At 34.6% G+C, this 20,109-nt stretch overlaps 1 protein-coding gene across 2 annotated transcripts in view; it reads left to right on the forward strand.

The window, feature by feature from the left end:
* The window catches only part of Gsk3b (glycogen synthase kinase 3 beta), a 158,143-nt gene that overhangs the window by 116,810 nt on the left and 21,224 nt on the right, over positions 1 to 20,109 (forward strand). The window contains exons 8-9 of one of the 2 annotated variants that reach the window (XM_013019435.1): positions 9,904 to 9,999; positions 18,441 to 18,479. In XM_013019435.1, coding sequence (XP_012874889.1) covers positions 9,904 to 9,999; positions 18,441 to 18,479 — 135 coding nt within the window. The remainder of the gene's footprint in view (positions 1 to 9,903; positions 10,000 to 18,440; positions 18,480 to 20,109) is intronic. The other variant, XM_013019436.1, reaches the window with a different exon arrangement.

Consider the following 20,109-nt stretch of genomic DNA (forward strand, 5'->3'; position numbering starts at 1 on the left):
ACATCCTTTATTTACTTATCAAAGGCAAATTCTGCATAATAATATTTTAAGTTCTTTTATTAACTGGGTTTAAAGCCTCGGTTGTTTTCTTTGGAGTAACCTATTAGAAATGGGGCAGGTAAGAGGTGGGCAGGGATAGGTATTTATATGCTTTGCCCTATACTTTACAAAGCAGTTCATGCTTTTTTTTTAAAAAAGCAACGACTGCTAACAGTTGAGTAGTAGAAAAAATACAGGAAATATAACAGCCTTGTAGAAGAGGCTGTTTAGATTTTTAAAAAACATACTGAGTTTTATGAGACAAGATTTTTAGTGTTTTATTGGTATGTAGGATATAAGAAAAACATGAAGAAATACTGGGTTACTGTGAAACAAAGACTAGATGTAGTAGTTCTCCAAAGAAGTAAAAATGGGCTATTCAGATGGCAAGGCTAAGAGAATCGCAGTTCAAGGATAGTCTGGACAAAAAAAGTTGATGAGACTCTCTCAAAAAAAAAAGTGGGGCATGGTAGTTTATAATTCCAGCCTATTGGGATATGGAGGTAGGAGAATCCTGGTTCAAGTCATACTGGGTAAAAAAAAAATATGTGAGGTCCTGAGTTCACTAGTCCTGTTCCTTTTTCCCCAAACTAAAAAGAGATAGGAATTGTCTTATGTGTACAAAACGTTTATGTCTCAAAAGTGAGTTGAGCTGGAGGCATAACTAAAATAATAGAGCCAGCCCCTGCTTTACAAGTGCCAGGGTCTTCAAACTCCAGTATCCTCCTGACATGAGAGAGAGAGAGAGATATTTTTATTTATTTGTTGTTGTTGTTGTTGTTGGTAGTGGAGCTTGAACTCTGGGCCTGGGCGCTGTCTGTCAACTCTTCAGCTCAAGGCTACAGTTATACCACTTGAGCCACAATGCCACTTCCAATTTTCTAGTGGTTAATTGGAGATTAGAGTCTTACAGACTTTCCTGCCTGGGCTGGTTCTGGACCATGATCCTCAGATTTCAGCCTCTTGAGTAGCTAGGATTACAGGTATGAGCCATTGGCACCCAGCTAAAAGAGAATATTTTAAAAGTTGGAAATAGTGTTTGCTTTTGTTATTTTACCCAAGACCTTCAAACAGATACTTATCCTCCTTCTGTCTTATACTTTTTCATGGGCATACAGCTTTGGGTGAAATGATGATTGTCACCTCTCTGGAGGAAAGAAGAAAAGGCCCAAAACAATTAAGAAAATGTAGTAATGGTATGAATGTTGCCATACAGATTTGAGAAACAGAATCACATTTATGGCATCTCAGTGGGGGAAAAATAGTATTTTCAACAAATGGTGCTTAGGCAACTGTATCCATATTGAGAAGTTAGACCCCATACTCCACACCATATTAAAAAAATTAATTTGTGGAAAAAACCGAGCCTTTATGCACTGTTGATGGGATGTAAATTAGTACAGACATTATGGAAACTGGAAGTTTCCCGAAGAAACTAAACATAAATGTAGAGTATAACTCAGCAATCCTATACTGTGTGTGTGTGTGTGTGTGTGTGTGTGCGCGTGTGTGCGCACGCGCGCACTGAGACTTGAATTTTGTCTTTGGGCACTGTCCTTTAGCTTTTTTTGCTCAAAATTTGTACCCTGCCACTAAGCCATAGTTCCATTTCTGCCTTTTTGGTGGTTAACTGGATATAAAAGTCTCACAGACTTTGTTATGTGTACTGCAATGTTCAGTTCTCAGCCTAAGTAGCTAGGATTATGGGCATGAGCCACTGGTGCTCAGCTTACTACTTCTATATCTTAAGGACTTGAAATCACCATGTAGAAGAGGTATTTGTACACTTCGTTCATTGTAACATTCTCTACAATATGGAATCATTGGTGGATCTGTGGATGAAGAAAATAAGGCAAATGTGTGCATGGAATACTTACTATTCAGCCTTATAAAGAAGGGAATTTTGTTATTTGCAAAAATAGTAATAGTGAACCTGGCAGATCAAGAAATAAGCTAAGTATAAAAAGACAGCACTTTTCTCTGACATATGGTAATATAAAGTCATTGATTTCAGAGAAGCAGAGAATAGAATGCTGATTACCAGAGGTGAGAGGATAGGAATAGGAGACATGGGCCAAACTATACAAATTGCAGTTAGAAATAAGTTGCAAGCGTTTAAGGTAGTGGATAGGTTAATTATCTTGATTTAATCATTCTATACTGAATGCATATAAAAATCACTACACCATAATTATATATGATTATAATTTGTCAATTAATTGAATTTTAAAAATGAACTCGTAATACAGAAACCTAGATATAAAGGCCAAAACTATAAAGTTGTTCAAAGGAAAGGCAACTGGGCAATAATTTCTCCTTTTTTATTACTGCAGTTTGGTTGTACAAAATAATGTCCTTCCATTATTACATTTTCATGAATGTACACAGTATACTTGGATCATACTCACCTCCATTGCTTTTATATTCCCCTTCTCACTCCAATTGGTCCCTGTCCTTTTCCCAAGTAGCTTTCCACTTTAATATCTTTTTTAAAAAATCTAGATAATACAAATGAGAGAAAACATGATATTTAATTGAATATGGGTTATTTCACTTGATAAGATGATCTTCAGTTCTATAATTTTTCCTGAAATGACATAATTTCTTTTTTTTTCTTTTGTCAGTCCTGAGGCTTGAACTCAGGGCCTGAGCATTCTCCCTGGGCTGTTTTTGCTCAAGGCTAGCACTCTGTATCATTTGAGTCACAGAACTACTTCTGGCTTTTTCTGTTTATGGGGTACTGAGGAATCAAACCCTGGCTTCATGCATGCTAGGCAAGCACTTTAGTTGATTGATAGGAATGCTAAATTATAAGAATTATAAAATTATCATGAAAGATACTTAAGAAAAAATAAAACAATCCTATGACTCAGAGCAACCATTCTTGTGTATTTATTGGAAAGAATGCAAGTCAGGATACCGTAATGACATTTGCACATCCATGTTCATTCTAACACTATTCACAATAGCTAATTTATAGAAACAGCCCAGATATACATAATGGAATTCGATATATCTGAAAAAAATCAAATATATAGTCAAAATTACTATAGTATGGTATACACAGGAGTGAGACTCCATGTCTTTGAACAATTAATAGTTTAACAAAATCAGGAAACAGAAACTTGTCTTGATTGGGGGGTTGGAGTAAGGGCTTTTGGAGGGGGAAGATGAATAGAGAGTACTATGAGTGAACTCATAGTTTTCAGTGTACAGTCATGAAAATAGAAATGATGAGATTGTTGGGGGAAAGGGCAGAAGAAAGCAGGGAGAATGATAGAAGGAATGACTGATTAAAATGCATTGTACATGTATATTTATAATCATTGTATCTTCTTAATCAATTGTTTTGGTTAACATGTAGTGATTGTTTTTTATCCTAGTTTCTAACTAATTTTGTCTTAAAGTCTGCTTAGTGAGATGTACAGTTACTGCTGCTTACTGGTTTAGTTTGCTTGGAATATTGTTTTAAACCTTGCGCTTTGCATGTGTATGTGTATGTCTCCCAATCAGATAAATAAGTTTCTTGTAAACAATAAACAGCAGGAGTTCTTTTAATCCATTCAGCCAGCCTTTTATTTTCCCATTGGAAAGTTAAGACTGTATATGGTTATTATTGAGAGGTATGTACTTATTCCTCCCTTTTTCATCTTACAGGTTTGCTGGTTTACAGAGATAATATTTGAGTCTTTCTTACTTCTTATTGTTCATCTGTTCTCAGTGAGATTTATGTTTTTCCCCACACTCTGGTGTTCTGTGTATCTGTTGTCTTCTGTGTGTTATGTACTGGCTAAGTGCTCATCAATTGCTTTCATTTATATTTATCATGGAAGGTCTTTATCCTTTGATTTTAAAGGATAAATAACTTTGCCTGATGTAGTTGCCCTTGTTTGCAGCTATTTTGTTGCTGGGCTTGAATTGCATCAGTTCAAGCTCATCTGTCCTTTAAGGATTGTGCTGAGAGATCTTTCCTTATTCTTAGGGTTTGTCTCTGTAGTTAAATTAGGCTTCTCTTCCAATTTTCAGTGTTCTTTCTTTGTCTTGTGCTCTTGACATTTTTGCTATAATAAAGCACAGATTCTCTTTTTGTCATATCTATTTAGGGATCATAACTATTTGGTGTTTTAGATAGGTTTTGAAACTCAGAAATAACAAAGAAAAGTATATAAATTGGAGTTCATGGAAATGTCATATTCTTATTTTATAAATGGCACCAGAAAGAAATTTCAAAAGCATAATATCAATCAATAGTAGTTTGATCAATATGAATTTAACCATTCTCTCCCTCTCTAAATAGTGTATAACTTCCCATTTTCAAGATTCAGCTCCCTTTTGAGATTGGGGTTCACGATTACCCCAGGCCTGGAACTTACTCTGTAGCCTAGGCTAGTCTTAAACTCCTGCCATTTCTCAAATATGTATAGGATTTTACAATTCACCAAAAATAAAAATATAGACTAATTAAATAAGCAAAAGCATCTATGATAGTTCTTTTTTAAAGAAGAGAACCATATGATTAGTAAGCAAACAAAAATGTGCTCAACATTGTTAGTCATCAAGGAAAGGCAAATTGGAAGCATAATACTGCATTACCTTCATTGGAGAAAAATGAAAACATTAACTAGAGTTGATGGGATGTGGACAAATTGGAACATTCATATATTTGCTAGTGGATTTTAAATGGGATAATTTGACCCTTCCTCAAAATATTAAACAGTGTGATTCCATATAAGTCAACTAGTCATTTCATGTGTTTGTATCCAGGAGAAACATGCCCACATAAAACTTGAACACAGACAAGACTTATAGCTGTACTATTTATAGCTTACCAGATGGAGCAGTTGTCCATTTACTAATAAATGAGTAGGAAACTGATAACATAAAACATCCCATTAGGCTATTTCATGTTATTAAATATCAGAATCTTTGGGCATAAAAGGTAGATTAGTAGTCTTCTTGAACTGGGAAGAATGGAAATGTAAATGACTGTTTATGGGTGCAGAGCCCCATTTTAATAGATAGCAGTAAAATGCACACCTCTTTGAATATGAATAGACTCAAAACCACTGAATTATATCTTATAATTATCCCATAAGCCTCATGAAGTATATCTTATAAAGTCATTGATGAAGAGAAAAAAAGCCAGACCTCAAATGGGAGCATTTATTGTTAAGATAGCTTTGCTTTTTTTCTGCCATATTTAAAGGAAGATTATAAACCCTTTATTTATACCTCCCCATCCCACCCACAACATTAAGGGAAAAGAGGAGAAAACATGGTTTGTGGTGGTGGTAGTGGTAGTAGTGGTATTTGGTTTTGCTTTACTTTTTTGTTCTATTCTTTTTTTCTGGCTGGATGGGGTGACAAAGATGGGTGCAGAAATGGAGGGAAGAAGGATGAACAAATGCAGGCATGGGTACTCAATAGACTCTGGAAAAGGAACTGTGCAACTTGTGGGGAGGTACAGGAGGGGAAACTGGAGGAGAGCAAAGGAAGGGGTGACATTGTCCCAAAAGAAATGTACTCATTATCAGACTTAAGAAACGATAACCCCCTTTGTACAACACCTTAATCATAATAAAGTTATATTTTTAAGGAGGAGGGAAAGCCCAGTGTGTGAACTTATCATCATCCCAGCACTCCAGGAGCACCAGAGGGAGAAATAGGATGAGTTTAATGCTAGCCTGGGCTACAGAGGAAGTTCCAGGGCAGCCTGGGGTAATAATGAGCCCCTATCTCAAAAGGGAGACAAGACAATTTTGAGCTGAATCTTGAAAATGGAAAGTTACACACTATTTAGAGAGGGAGAGAATGGTTAAATTCTTATTGATCCAGTTATATGTTAAATATGGTTGCAATGTATGGTTAGGAAAGTATTACAGAATATGAGTTTGTTAGGAAGAAGTAAGGAGTTATGAACAGTATCCAGATCACATTCGTTTACAGGAGTCTGAAAACCACTGCAGAATTTTAAGCAGAGGAGTAATATTTTTCTAATAAGGTTTCTTTTACTTCATTCTTGATTTCTGTAGAGCTACCTGCACATATGGCTGTATTGCTGAAGTTTGGCGACCTCTGGTGTTGAGCTATAAAAACAGCATGTCTGTGAGAAAAACATATTGCAAGAGCTTTGATAAAAATTTCCTTTGGCCTTTTTTTTTTTTTTTTTCTTTGAAGACAGTTACTGTTGATTCACAGTTCCTGATTTTTTTTTATTTTTCAGTGTCTGGATAATTTGTAACTAATGAAATGAAGAAAAATAATACTACCAAGAGATGTGGTTAGGATGAAGTACAGCTGAAATGATTGATTTATTAGAAAAAGATAAACAACATCTTCAAAGGGGTACGATAGACTGAGGCTTTGAATCTTTCTGCCACCTACTCCCATGGATTTCAGTTGTCCTGTGTCACAAATGAAATTTGTGACTATATAATTCAGCTAGAATAAATCATGTGGAAGAATAGTCTTAATAAATCAGCATCTCTCTCCTTCCAGAACTTTCCTTCTTTCCTTCATCATCCCAGTTCACTTTTGCCTCACACATGATCTCTGCTGATCTTTCTGTGTGGATCTTTACTATTGTTGATTTATGTAGAGAAAACTGTTTAATGAAGGAATAAATGAGTTAAATAAGTGAATGACTTCAGAGGCTAAAAGAAAAAAAATTCTCAATTATATTGTATCTTTACTTACATAAGCATGCAGATTTTACATAAAATAATCTTGATTCTAGGGTTTGACTCAGACTTACAGTGCTGTATTTAAAATGGCATTTTAGGAAGGATAAATATTTGATTGGTTCTGTAAAGACAATACTATTTTTTGTTGTTTTGGTTTGGTTTTTTGTCAGTTGTGGGCCTGAACTCTGGGCCTGGGCATTGTCCCTCAGCTCTTCAGCTCAAGGTTAGCCCTCTACCACTTGAGCCACAGCGCCACTTCCGACTTTTTCTGCTTATGTGGTGCTGAAGAATCGAACCCAGGGCCTCATGCATGCAAGGCAAGCACTCTACCACTGAGCCACCTTCGCAGCCCAAGACAATACTATTTTTAAATCAAGTGAATTTGTAATTTATATGCAATAAAATATAGCCATTTCAAGTGTACTGTTTAATGAGTTTCAACAACATATATGCCTTTAAAATTGTCAAGAACATTTTTAGGACAAAACGATCATAAAATGTATATGAGACTACAAAAGACCACAAATAGCCCAAGTAGTATTGAGTAAAAAGCTCAAGATTTATACCTGACCTCAAAGCATATTGTAAACTGTGGTAACTGCCACTGGCATAAAATTCACACAGATCAGTGGAGCAGAATAGAGGGACCCAAAATAAACCCATACAACTGCAACTAACTGGTCTTTAAACAAAGGAATCAAAACATACTTTGGAAAGAGGAAAGTCTCCTTGAATAAATGGTGGTCTTTCTTTTTTATTAACTTATTTAACTTAAAAACTTACACAGTTTTTTAAAACTTCTCTTTTTAATATTCTCTGTCACTCAAGTCCATATCTTTGATACTCATTTTCCCCTGCTTGCTTGTTACTTTTACAGCCTCCTAACTTTTATAGAGCATATACTTCCAAACGATTTTTCTAGTGTTTAGCCCTTTTCTAAATGATAAACCTAAAATCCACCAAGCTAGAGAACTCTTCCTGCTTTTTACCACATAGTTTGTTTCAATACTATTTTCTTTCCGGGTTTACTCTTTCATGACTAATAACTTAAACATTTTTTTTCACAACTACTAAAATTGTAAAGGAATTAGTTGCCCTCTAACCAATTCAGCAAATCTGATAAATCTTCTGAGTTGCTATAGTCAATTAATTGTTGTCAATCATATTGAATCTTTCTGGAGTAGAGAGCATCAGTTGTTTCTCTTAACCAGCTATATGTACTTCTCCATCCTACCCTCCACACCTCGGGAGGGACTACCAGGCTCTGGTAGTCCTGTTATATGTCCTGCTTCTTTGAGGTTAACTGTTTAACTGCCATATAAGAGAGAATATGTAATACTTGTTTTCTATATGGGCATATTTCACCTAAAATTATGTCCTCCCTGTTCACAAGTGTTTTCTCACAGTCTATGATATGCCTTTTCATTTTTTGAAAAGTATCTTTTGAAGAAGAAAGAACTTGAGATTTCAGTGAAGTTTTGAAAATTTTAATGGAATCTAGGTTATTAGAACAAATAACAATGACAAAAATGAGAACTTCACACTTTGCCCTGAATATTTATACAAATACCTATGATAATTACTGATGGCTACTGACAACTTAGTGTTTCTGTGAAACTATACTGAGATTGTAAAATAGTTTACTTTTTGAAAATAAATCTACTTTATTGTCTTTTTATTTTTCTTTTGGCCCAAGACTGAGGCTCAAACTTGGTATCTGGCTCTTTTACTCATGGGATAATGTTCTACCAACTGAGCTATACCTGTAACTCCAATAAACTTAAATTTTAGGTCTTTTTGGTTATACAGATAAGTAACGTGGCATATCTTGAAAACGATTAGTTTTACTCTATGATATCCTTTCCCCTTCCCTCCCTTCTCTATTCAACACTGGTGCTGGGCCTTGAACTCAGGTCCTGGGAACTGTCCTTGAGCTCTTTTGCTCAAGGCTAACACTCTACCACTTGAGCCATAGCCCCACTTCTGGTTTTCTGGTGGTTAATTGGAGATAAGAGTCTCATGCACTTTTCCTACCCAGGCAAGCTTTGAACCACAATCCTCAGATCTCAGCTTCCTGAGTAGCTAGGATTATAAACATGAGTTACTGGTACTTGATGTGTGATTTCTTTTTCTTACCTGTCTTGTGCTGCCAGGTGCAGTGCCTAGCACAGCTCTAGAAGCAATGAAGTGTTCAGTATACTTTTAGTTGTGCATTTATTAATACACTATATGTGAGCTCACTGTAGCAGGAAATTTCTTGTTTTTGTATTCTTCACAGGTCACAATATAGTTCCTTGGAATATAAGAAACATCAAATTTTAGTGATTGAGTGAAATTAATAATGTACTTGAGCTGGCCACAGGTAGCTTATGCCTATAATCCTAGCTGCTCAGTATGCTAAGATCTGAGGATTGTGGTTCAAAGCCAGCCCAGGCAGGAAAGTCTATGAGACTCTGATTGCCAATTAACCACCAAAAAAGCCAGAATTGGAGCTGTGGTTTAAATGGTAGAGCACTAGCCTTGCAAAACAAAAAATAAAAACAACAACAACAAGAACTCAGGACAGCTACTAATCACTGAGTTCAAGTTCCAGAACAAGAAAAAAAATAATGATGTACTTGAGTAATGTTGATGGTAAAGCTTTTGGCTTTACCTTGTTAACTGAGTAAAAGATACTGTTATTTCAGATGTCATCACTGCAAATAAATTATTTCTAAAGAGAAAAGAAGCTGCCTGGTTTTTACTTAAAATTTTATTTATTAAGTGTTGAAGATTATTTCAGAATCTCATTTAATTTTTTTTAAAACTATCCCATGTGCTTTATATTCCAGACACTGTAAAGCCAGTTCGGGTATTACTTTTCTTACTTTTACAGCTACCAAGGCCAGTGTTCAAATACAGGAAATAGAGCCACAGTTACTTGAATATCTTCTAGTAATTTTTTTTATGATTTCAGGGTTAACTTCATAATCGTAGAAGTCTGTCTAGGATAATGTAACATGGAATCTATAGTTTGTTACAAATAATGAGTACTCTTTTACAAAGTGGGCTTCATATAGTAATATGTAATTTATATAATTAAATTTGGAATTCCTTTTTTTCATATCCAGTGCATTAAAACTTAAAGACTCTTTGTAAGTATATTAAAAGGAATAGTGATAATATTCTTTTCTTTTTCTAGGTCCTAGGAACACCAACAAGGGAGCAAATTCGAGAAATGAATCCAAACTACACAGAATTCAAATTCCCTCAAATTAAGGCACATCCTTGGACAAAGGTGAGTTAAACTGAGTTTTAAAAGAAAGCATATTAATCAGTAGTTAACTAAAACTTGGGGGTTTTTTTGTTTTTTTTTTTTTTTACTGATTCTAAACTATTTTGAAACCAGAAAGCTGCCTGAATATATAACTGCATGTTAGTTTTCTATGTAAAGACAGTTGAGTAGTTGTATTTCAAAGTTTTGTTGACAGTTTGTAGTTTTGTTACTATTGACTTCCTGTCGACAGTGTCCACCCTGGACTTTCATTTCCAAGGTAAGAACACTGAACATATATCATTAAAATCTTGGAGAAGAATAATTTTGACAATCTAAAATTCAGAAATTAACTTCTGTTTACATAAAGGTACATATTTCAATATTACATAACAAATTCTAATCTATATTTCATATGTGTTCAATTTACTTTTAAATTATTAAAGTATATTACTGATCTTATAAGGTGTTATATATTTTTTGTTTTGTTTTAAATTTATTTTACTATTGATACTTTGGAAGCAGTATTAAAAAGCAGATGTAATCTGCTTTTCTTTTTTTCAATATACACATTGAAAGCAATCTGTAAGTTTACAGGATGTCAGTAGCTGTTGGAAAGGCCTAATCTAACATTAGGTATAACCAATTCTTAAGAGTACGATTACTTATTTTTGATATGATTTTTTCACTTTGATATTATTTGAAATTATTTTAAGAAATACTTTATTTTAAAGTTTTTTCACCTTAAATTGATAAGCGAGATTAGGTATGCAGAGAAAATGGTAGAATGTCTTAGAATTTGTTAATAGAATAAATCTACATTTACAGATTCAGAAGCTCTAAATCCTCACTTTACAAATTCAGAAGCTCTGGCCCCAGATAACAAGTGAATTATCCATGATTATATAGGTGGCTTGTACCAGAACTAGTAGTAAGCTTGTATTCTTTTACGGTGTGTGCACGCACAGATGCACATAGATATGTTTGTTAATTATGGATACATTAAATTTAGCCATGTATCATACACCATGTATTTATATCATGTATTTGGGGATTAGAAATCATCTACTTTTTAGTTACGTGTTTCGAACAGAGACCTTTTTATATTTTAAAATGTCCACCTAACAGTTTGTTTTATACGTTTATAAATTACTTGGTTATAGATCATTTATAAGATAAAGTAATTTAAAACTATAGATAAAATAATTTAAATTCCTTAGAATTAAAGTATGCCTGCTTCTCTGTCCCTCTTCCCCTTCCTCTTTGCCTCTCTCAGTTGTGTTATGATTCCAGTTACTTTTCTTAAAGTTCTCACAATCTCATTTCCTCCCTTACTCATTATTTCTTTCTTACTTGAAGCAAAGAACTCCATTGTATTTTAGTGTCTCATAATATTTAGGCTCTATATTCTTTCACTGACCAAATAAGCCAAGATGATTAGCTCATCCATTTTACAATCTATGGTAAGCACTAAAGTACTGAATAGCTTGTCATAAAACATTCTTTTATTTTTGCCCCTAAAGTTTATTTTGATTCTGAGTCAGAAGATATTTAGGGGCTCTCACTGGCTCTAAATCCAAAGAATCTTAGGTGACCTGTTTGGATTTAAGCATTGATTTGCAGTTTGAATCCATTAAGATTATTTCAAGTTAAATAATTCTAATAAGTAAATTTTAGTGTACTATGATTGCAGCAAAGAGAGAAATAACAGATAATTCTGAGAGAAATAACAGATAATTCTATGTATTGAATTTAAAAAATAAATTATTTCATAATACTAACAGACTTCAGTAGGAGCGGTGTGAGAGATTTTATTTTCTTTGTTTTATTTATTCATATTTTCTTTGATAATCATTTTATTGTTTATTTGCTTGTGCTGGTACTGGGGTTTGAACTCCGGGCCTAAGCTCTATCCATTAGCTTTTTCTGCTGAAGGCTAATGCTCTCTACACTTGAGCCAAAGCACCACTGCTGTTTTTAGCTTTTGTTGCTGATATTGTTATTGCAGAGCTGAAGGCCAAACTCAGGGCCTTCCACTTAGCAAGCAAGCATTCTTCTACTGAGCTAAATCCCCAATCATGCTACTTCTGGATTTTTGTTTGTTAAAGGGTAATAACTTACTCTAACACCATTCTGCCCAGACTGGCATCAAACCAAGATCCTCGGATCTCATACAATTGATGCTGAAATTGAAATCTTATTTAACAGACCCATTTTCCTTTAAAAAAATAAAACAGCATAGTATGTGCCATATTCTACATTTTCCCCTCAATTATCTCTTTCCAGTGGAAGAATTAGCAAGAGCAAAGTGTGAAGAATTGTCTATTATGATTAAAATGCACCTTAACATACCTGGTGGGATGGCTCGCCTTTCTAATTCCAGCAACGTGGGATCACTGTTCAAGGGTGAATGTGAGACCCTAGCTGAAAAATAACTATGTCAAGAAAGGCTGGGGGCAAGGTTGAAGTCATAGCATTTACTAAGCAAATGCAAGACCCTGAGTTCAAACCCTAGTAGAACCAAAATATAAAATGAGTAAAATGTAGCCAGCAGAACAGCTGTGGTAAATTTGTATGCTTTAAATTTAACTTTGCTTTCTTGAATTTCCAATGTTTCTCTAATATCCCTTAGTACTTTTCAAACTTGAATAATTTGTGTAAGGCCCTTTTACTTAGATCTCCATTTCTATACCATGTGTATAACAGCTCAGTTCTGATACTTTTTGTCTTTTAAAATTACTGTGAACCTTTCATTCATCTAATCCTTTTCATAAGCTGGTTGGTCTTCACTTCATCCAAATGTATTATATAGTAAATAGATTTATGTTAATTTCTGATGAGTACACAAAATCAGATGGTGTGCAGAAATTCCATGCTTCTACTCTGTCAGCTAGATGATCAAAATTAGGCTTGTAATGATTTTTTAAAAAATACTAAAATAATACAAATTTAGATTCCAAGAATAGCTCAGTCTGCTCTTCCTCTACCTCTTCCCCTTCCACTGACAGATGCTACCTTAAGCTAGATAGCCAGGGGAATCATTTTTAAAACATACATGATGCTGGGCGCTGGTGGCTCACACCTGTAATCCTAGCTACTCAGGAGGCTGAGATCTGAGGATTGCTGTTCAAACCAGCCTTGGGCAGGAAAGTCCATGAGACTCTTATCTCCAATTAACCACCAGAAAACCAGAAGTAGCACTGTGGCTCAAGTGGTAGAGCACTCACCTTGAGCTGGAGAGCTGAGTGACAGCACCCAGATCCAGAGTTCAAGCCCCACAACCAACCAAAAAAGAAAAAAAACAAACAAAAAAACAAGCAACAACAACAGCAGAAAACATACATGATGTTGTTCTCTAGAAGGGACATCATCTTGCACTGGGGTCTAGCAAATAGGAGACTATCTTCCATCAGAGCCCACTTCAGTCCCATCCCCTGAAGCTATGGGCATGTGAACCCTGGTTTCCTACACTGTAGTTTACAATTCGATCCCTGGAATACAGGCTTCTATTCTCAAAATTGGACAGAAATGAAGGTATTAAGAGGAAAAGAAAATCCTACTTCTCAGAAACAATAATAGAATACAGATGTATAGGAGAGCTAGAGGAAAACAAAAAACACTATAAACTTCCTTGGATGGTGTATGGAAGGAATCTTGAGGCTTTAAAGACCCATTAAGTTGCCTTTGATTGTTACATAGTAGTCTTTAGTAAAGTACTTGTACTTTAAGTTGGGAAGGAAATAGATGCTAGTGTTTTGAAACAGACATGGTTCCTAGAGGTGAGATAATAAAAGTCCTCTGAATTGTTATATACTGTACACTTCAAAGAATGAAAAACAAGAGTCAGGGATTGGTTGGAAGAAAAGAGTTGTAAATTCTGTAGTTAATACATGAAGGTGTACTTTAATGATAGCTCATTAGCTATGAAGTGTAAGGATCTAGTTTAAACATGCCTTTTCCTAATGTTTATGTCTCAGCCTTTCTCTTTTGTAAGATAGTGATTATCTGCCATGTCTTTTCTTCTAGTTCTTTTGAAAGTATAGCTATAGTAGAGCTTAGAAAGGATTATTTAATTTTTTAAGTTTGGAATAAATGTGCAAGTTCTTCCTCCAGTATTGTTCTGATGTGTCCTCACTCTGTCTCTCCCACCCTTAGTTGAGGTTATAGTCATATCAGAGCTGTAAAACAACCTCCTCCTCCTCATTTTCTCCTTCAGCTTCATATCATTTTAATCCATCCTAATTAATGTCAAAATTAGGTTTTTTTAAAGTGTATGTAATATTGTCATTTCTATTAGAGTTCTTCTCTGATTCCTCATAGCTTTTAAGAAAGTTTGGCATTAAAAATATGTAATGAAAGGATGATCCTACATTTTCATCCATTCCTTGCCATTATAAGATACTTGGGTAAGCTACAGTTCCTAACCTTTTCTTTTCTTTTGTGCTCACACTGAGTCTTGAACTCACAGTATCTTTTCTTGCTTGCTCACAGCTTGGTGAGCCATGCCTCCATCCTAGCCTTTTGCTAGGAGTCTTCTCCTTCAACAGCTGGCCTCCTTTATTATCTTTAAGATTTTCCTTCATTACCATTTTCACCTTCTAACACCTACACCACTAGGAATACCTTTGAACACTTAAAATACATAATTTACAGTATTTAATTTGTTACATTATTAATGTTTGTTTCAACTGAACTTCTTTTTGAGTATAAGCTTTATTTACTACCATGCCCACCCACCCCACCTTGGCTGTACTTGGGGGCTCATACTTGCTAGGCAGGTGCTTTACTTCTCAAGCCAGACCTATAACTCCAAGTATAAGCAGTTAAAGGATTATATATTTTACTTCTAATCTTTTGGGGAAGATCAGTTTGATAGGAACTATTTTGTGAACAATCAGAGATTCTGTTGATTTAAGTATGCATTTGTCAAATCATGCTTTCATCTGGTCAGGCCTATATAGCTCTTACTGTTTCATCAGTGAGTAATGTTACAATGCTTCATTCAGTGCTGATATCTATATAACTTCAACTTTCTTATTGAGATTTATTGAATGCTAGGCTAGGATTTTTTGCCTTCCTTGGGTTTATCTTTCATCATAGTTTAGGAACTGCTCCTTTTAAAGGTTATAAAAATACATCTTTTTCAGTAGGCTTGAGCTACATTTACTTTATTATTATTTTTTAATATTTATTTATTTATTTATTTTTGGTCAGTTGTGGGGCTTGAACTCTGGGCTTGGGCGCTGTCCCTCAGCTCTTCAGCTCAAAGCAAGCGCTCTACCACTTGAGCTACAGTGCCACTTCCTATATTTACTTTATATATCCACTTAATTAAATACTAAATTCAGACAAAGAATTTACTTGGTTTGTGGACTCTTAAGATTGGTTTTCAGTAACTACTGGTAGTCATTTTTGAAAATATTAAAGTCAATTGGATTACCTTGCATCTAAGTGCATAATTAAATGTGTAAACACCATGTAAGATAGCAAATTTTATTAATGTGAAGTGATTTAATTATTAAATTATGTACTACCTAAAAGCACCGAGGTGGTTTGGATTTCCTAGCTAATTAACAGAAACAGATACTCAGTAGATAAATCACATTGTCTCACTTTTAATCCTGTATTTAAGACCACAAATTGCAAATAATTTTGGGCTGGGAAGGTGGCTCAGTGGTAGTGTACTTGCCTTGCATGCATGAGGTCCTGGGTTCATTTTCTCAGCACCACATAGACAGAAAAAGCTGGAAGTGGCGCTGTGCTGAAGAGCTGAATGACAGTGCCAAGGCCCAGAGTTCAGGCCCCATGACCAACAAAAAAAGAAAAAAAAATTGAAAATAATTTTAAAGGACTAACAGATTAGAGTCAATATTTAGAGTCAATATTGAAGTTCCTGTTCAGTGTATATATGTTCTATCATTTTTTGAAACTAGGAACTTACATTTGTGTATGACCAGAAAAGAGTGTTAGCATTATAAACTTAGCATGATGTAAACCAGTGAGGAATTACTGTTTTCCAGTCACAGCACTTTTTCTATGTCCTATTAGATTAATTACCATTGACCATAGCCATAAAAAGTGGCCAATTTTATATCTGGTTGACTGCATAATATAATAGAGTTGATGTGAGATAAGGCTGTGAGAAGCAGGGGAATTTTTGTTTTGTTTTGTTTTGTCTTCTTTTTTTTGGTGCTAATTCTGGGGCTTACATTCAAGGCCTAGACACTGACCCTCAGCTTTTTTGCTCAAGGCTAGCACTCTACCACCTGAGCCATAGCTCCACTTTGGGCTTTTTTTGTGTGTGATTAGTTGGAGATAATGGTCTCATTGACTTTACTTCTTGGGATGGCTTCGAACTACAATCCTCTGATCTTAGCCTCTTGAGTAGCTAGGATAATAGGCATGAGCCACCAGCGCCTGGTTCCTGAGAAGCAGTTTTAATGTTAGTCCTTGATATGGTCTAATATGTATGTGTTTATAAATGATCATATTAGAGGGTTTGAGATTCAGTAATAACAATCAGCTTTAGTTTGAACTTTGATGGTCAAAATCTCCCACTGGAAGCTATCTTAAAAAAGAGTTAACATTCTCTTAGAATAGCCAAGGGAGTTCACAGCTACCGGTGAGTGAGTTCTGCTATTTTGTTGTTGTTGTTGTTATTATAGGATGTGTAGGGAGAAAATTGAGCCATTTTTTAGTTATCCAGATGCAAATTTATTTTGAATAATTCTTCATTTAATAATTTGTTTGCATTTAATTAATGCTTCAGAGACTTTCATTTGGGAGCGGGAGATGAATTTTTGTTAATTTTTTCCTGTGGACTAGTATTTGCAATGAGAGCTGATATTGTTACAATTTAAGAAAATACCTTGCTGCATGGGTGAGGTAGTATTTAAATCACTTTAAAAAGTTCATGTCAGTGTTTTGGTTCTTTTGAATTTTTCCTTTCTCTTTTCTTTCTTTTTTTTTTCTTTTTCTCTTACTTGTTTCCTTATTTAGTTTTGCTTTGTTTTGTTTTGTTTTATTTTGTTTTTAAGTTTTAGTTTTTGAAGGGGTGTCCATGGCCTTGCTGCATACTTGGCTGGCCATACTTAGTCTGCGCACTAATTATTAGTTGGCCCAGTTGAGTACTCCTTCTGTCAATTCTTTTAGTATGACTTCCTATTTTGTTCACCTGGCTGTATTTTGAGATGTTAATTCTGATGGGCCGAATTTCAATCCATGTACTAAATTTTAGTCTGCAGACTAAAAGTAATCCGCGGATTATTTATTTTTGCAAAATATTTAATTCTCCCACTGGAAACTATCTTAAAAAAAAAAACGTTACATTCTCTTAGAATAGCCAAGGGAGTTCACAGCTACCGGTGAGTGAGTTCTGCTATTTTTTGTTGGTGTTGTTATTGTTGTTATTCTCAATACCTAGACATAATAGACCCTGCTACCTCCCTTGCGTATTTGGCTCCGTTGTGCCTAGGTGTTGGTGTACATTGCTATTCATGTCACCTGTAACTGTGACTGTCCCTTAGTTGTTTTGTTTACTGTATAAACTTTTGTTTAGCTTTTGGTGGGTGAATTGGGCATATTTGCAGATGGAATTGTGTTGAATTTGTAGTGCTCACAGATAGAAGATATTTTTTCAGTTTTTCCAAAAAAGACAGAATGTTCTATATTAATTTTTCCTAAGTAATGGGTGCAAGGGTATGAGGGGGCAAAGCCCACAATAGAGCAAGTAAGTTTATACCCGCACTCCTAAGATGATATGTCAATTTCCTGAAGAGTCCTAAGATAATGTCAGCAAATAAATATCTTTTAGCAGGGAAGTCAATCCAAAAAGTGGAGAATAATCCGCGGTGGCCTGATCCTTCTTAGCTCACACAAAGTTAAAATGTCTGGCTTAAAGTCAAGTAATATAATCAAATGTATTTAATGCTTTTCTCCCATTGCTAATAATTTTGCAAGAAAAATGTTTATACTGTGCAACTGGGACACATTAGTTGTAAAAAAAATTAGTATATTGGGAACTTACATATTTAAAAGCAGACTAATATGCCCCCTTCCCAGCCATGTCTGTGGATGATGAATCCAGGTCATAGAAGACCACTTTACTTTGGGAACTTTACTTCTAGATTTCATTTTAATTTTAACTTTTTTTGGTTTTGTATTTTTTTAATAAACACACTGGCATTGGAACATAATAAACTAAAACTTGAAATGTTTCTTTACTGTGCCTCACCATTGCACAAATCAAAACATTTTTACATACACTTGTGGTGAAATAATTTTTAAAATTTGGACTTGCTACTGTGGAGACTGATGTTTAAAGTTAATAACTGTATAAACATTTCCTATGTCCCCCCATACACCATGGATTTCTTATAACAGTGGTTATATTTTTCCTTGCCTGACTATTCTCTTTTGGATTGACTTCCCCTGTTTGGATTATTTCACTGCATTATCATCTTTAGGATTCATCAGGAACAGGACATTTCACCTCAGGAGTTCGGGTATGTACTTATATTTTTTTTCCCCAAAATTTCAGGGCAGGTTTATAAAATTCAGGGGAAAACATTTTTGGAAGACTAAACAATTTTTCATTCTTAAAATGTAGTCAAGAAAAGCAGTGGAGGTAACTATAGTTTGTTTTCATTATTGGTGTGGTCTAGTATTTCTTATGATACACTTAGATAAACAGTACCTTAGGTGATCCATTGATGCACAGATTGAAGTTTGGGAATTGAGGCATTTTTTTAAGTCATTACTTTTATAAGAATAAATGTTGATAAAGATTCATGAAAGCAAAAGTCCTAAGTATTAGGCAGCCAAAATTCATTAGTTGATATCCTTTGGGTTTTTTTTGCTTGTTCTTTTTTTTCCCTTTTATTTCTTTTTCTCTCTTTCTCTCTCTCTTTTCTTTTTTAGAAACAGGAAATTCAGAAGAGCTAGTTTTTAGTATGAACTATAATTTTGGAAGTTGCATGCTCTACCACATTCCATATTATGGTCAGATCTCTAAAGGCTGGGAGGTGCTTGGTTTTGATCCCAACTGATTGTCCACAAAGTACTGAACCAAGACATTTCTCATCAAGACTTCTCAAAGGGTTTAAAATAACAATCTATACTTTTTAAAGATTAAATTATGATTTTAATATTCCTTGGAATGAGCAATTTTCTTTATTGCTTTCTAGCTCTGACTCCATGTGTTAGAATTTCCTGACAAAACACGCTTATCTATGTCTTTCTACCAAAATGAATGATCATTTATAGCCAGAAAAATAACAGATAGGTTAGCACTCTTTAAGTTAGAAACAAACTGACAGTGATACTTAATTAATACACTTAACACAAAATCCTCATTAATGTAAACATGGAAAGTTTTACTTAAAATGACTTGCCATCTTGCTACTTTATATTTGAATGTTAGCAGGAAATATTTTTACTTGTGCAAGAGTTAAACATATTAAATAATATACAATAACATTAAGATGTCTTTGACTAAGGCAAATAAACGTACTCAAAGGCATAAAAAGGCAAGGCCTTCTAAACAAAGCCAACACATTAACTAAGACATATCCAACAGATAAGTTCCTAAGATCCTACTCTATGCAGTTTCTCAATTTCCATTGACATAAGCATTTTCAGTAATAAACTGTGTATAAAAGCAAAAAATAAACCCAAAAACTAGTTTTTACTGATTTTGTATAAAGTATTCATGAACAGTCTCCTGGATATCTTACAAACTCTGTAGTTATCTGCTTTCAGCCTGAATGAATAGCCAGAAAAATGTGAGCCGTTCTCATTGGGAAACCACAGCCTCCCAGTGTCCTTTGTTCCCTATCACAGTGTGCATTCCCTTTCATTTATGTGTGCCTGCTCACTTTATGTATGTATCTGCTCACCTTCCTCGCCACACCTTTTATTTACTTGTATATTCTATCAAGATATTTCATTTTTCTGTAGTTTCAAAGGCTTTTTGTCCATATGTTTATATTTATTTCTATTTCTTTTCCTTCTGTTTTAATCCTTTTCAAATGGCTATAATTTAGAACAAGTATATTTCGTCATCATTTTGTGTATTAATTTGTTTTAAAGTACAGTGAGTAGAAGAAAGTTATCTATTCTTTAAACAGGTTAGTT

The sequence above is a fragment of the Dipodomys ordii genome, unplaced genomic scaffold, assembly GCF_000151885.1.
Source record: "Dipodomys ordii isolate 6190 unplaced genomic scaffold, Dord_2.0 Scaffold45, whole genome shotgun sequence".
Classification (NCBI taxonomy): Eukaryota; Metazoa; Chordata; class Mammalia; order Rodentia; family Heteromyidae; genus Dipodomys; species Dipodomys ordii.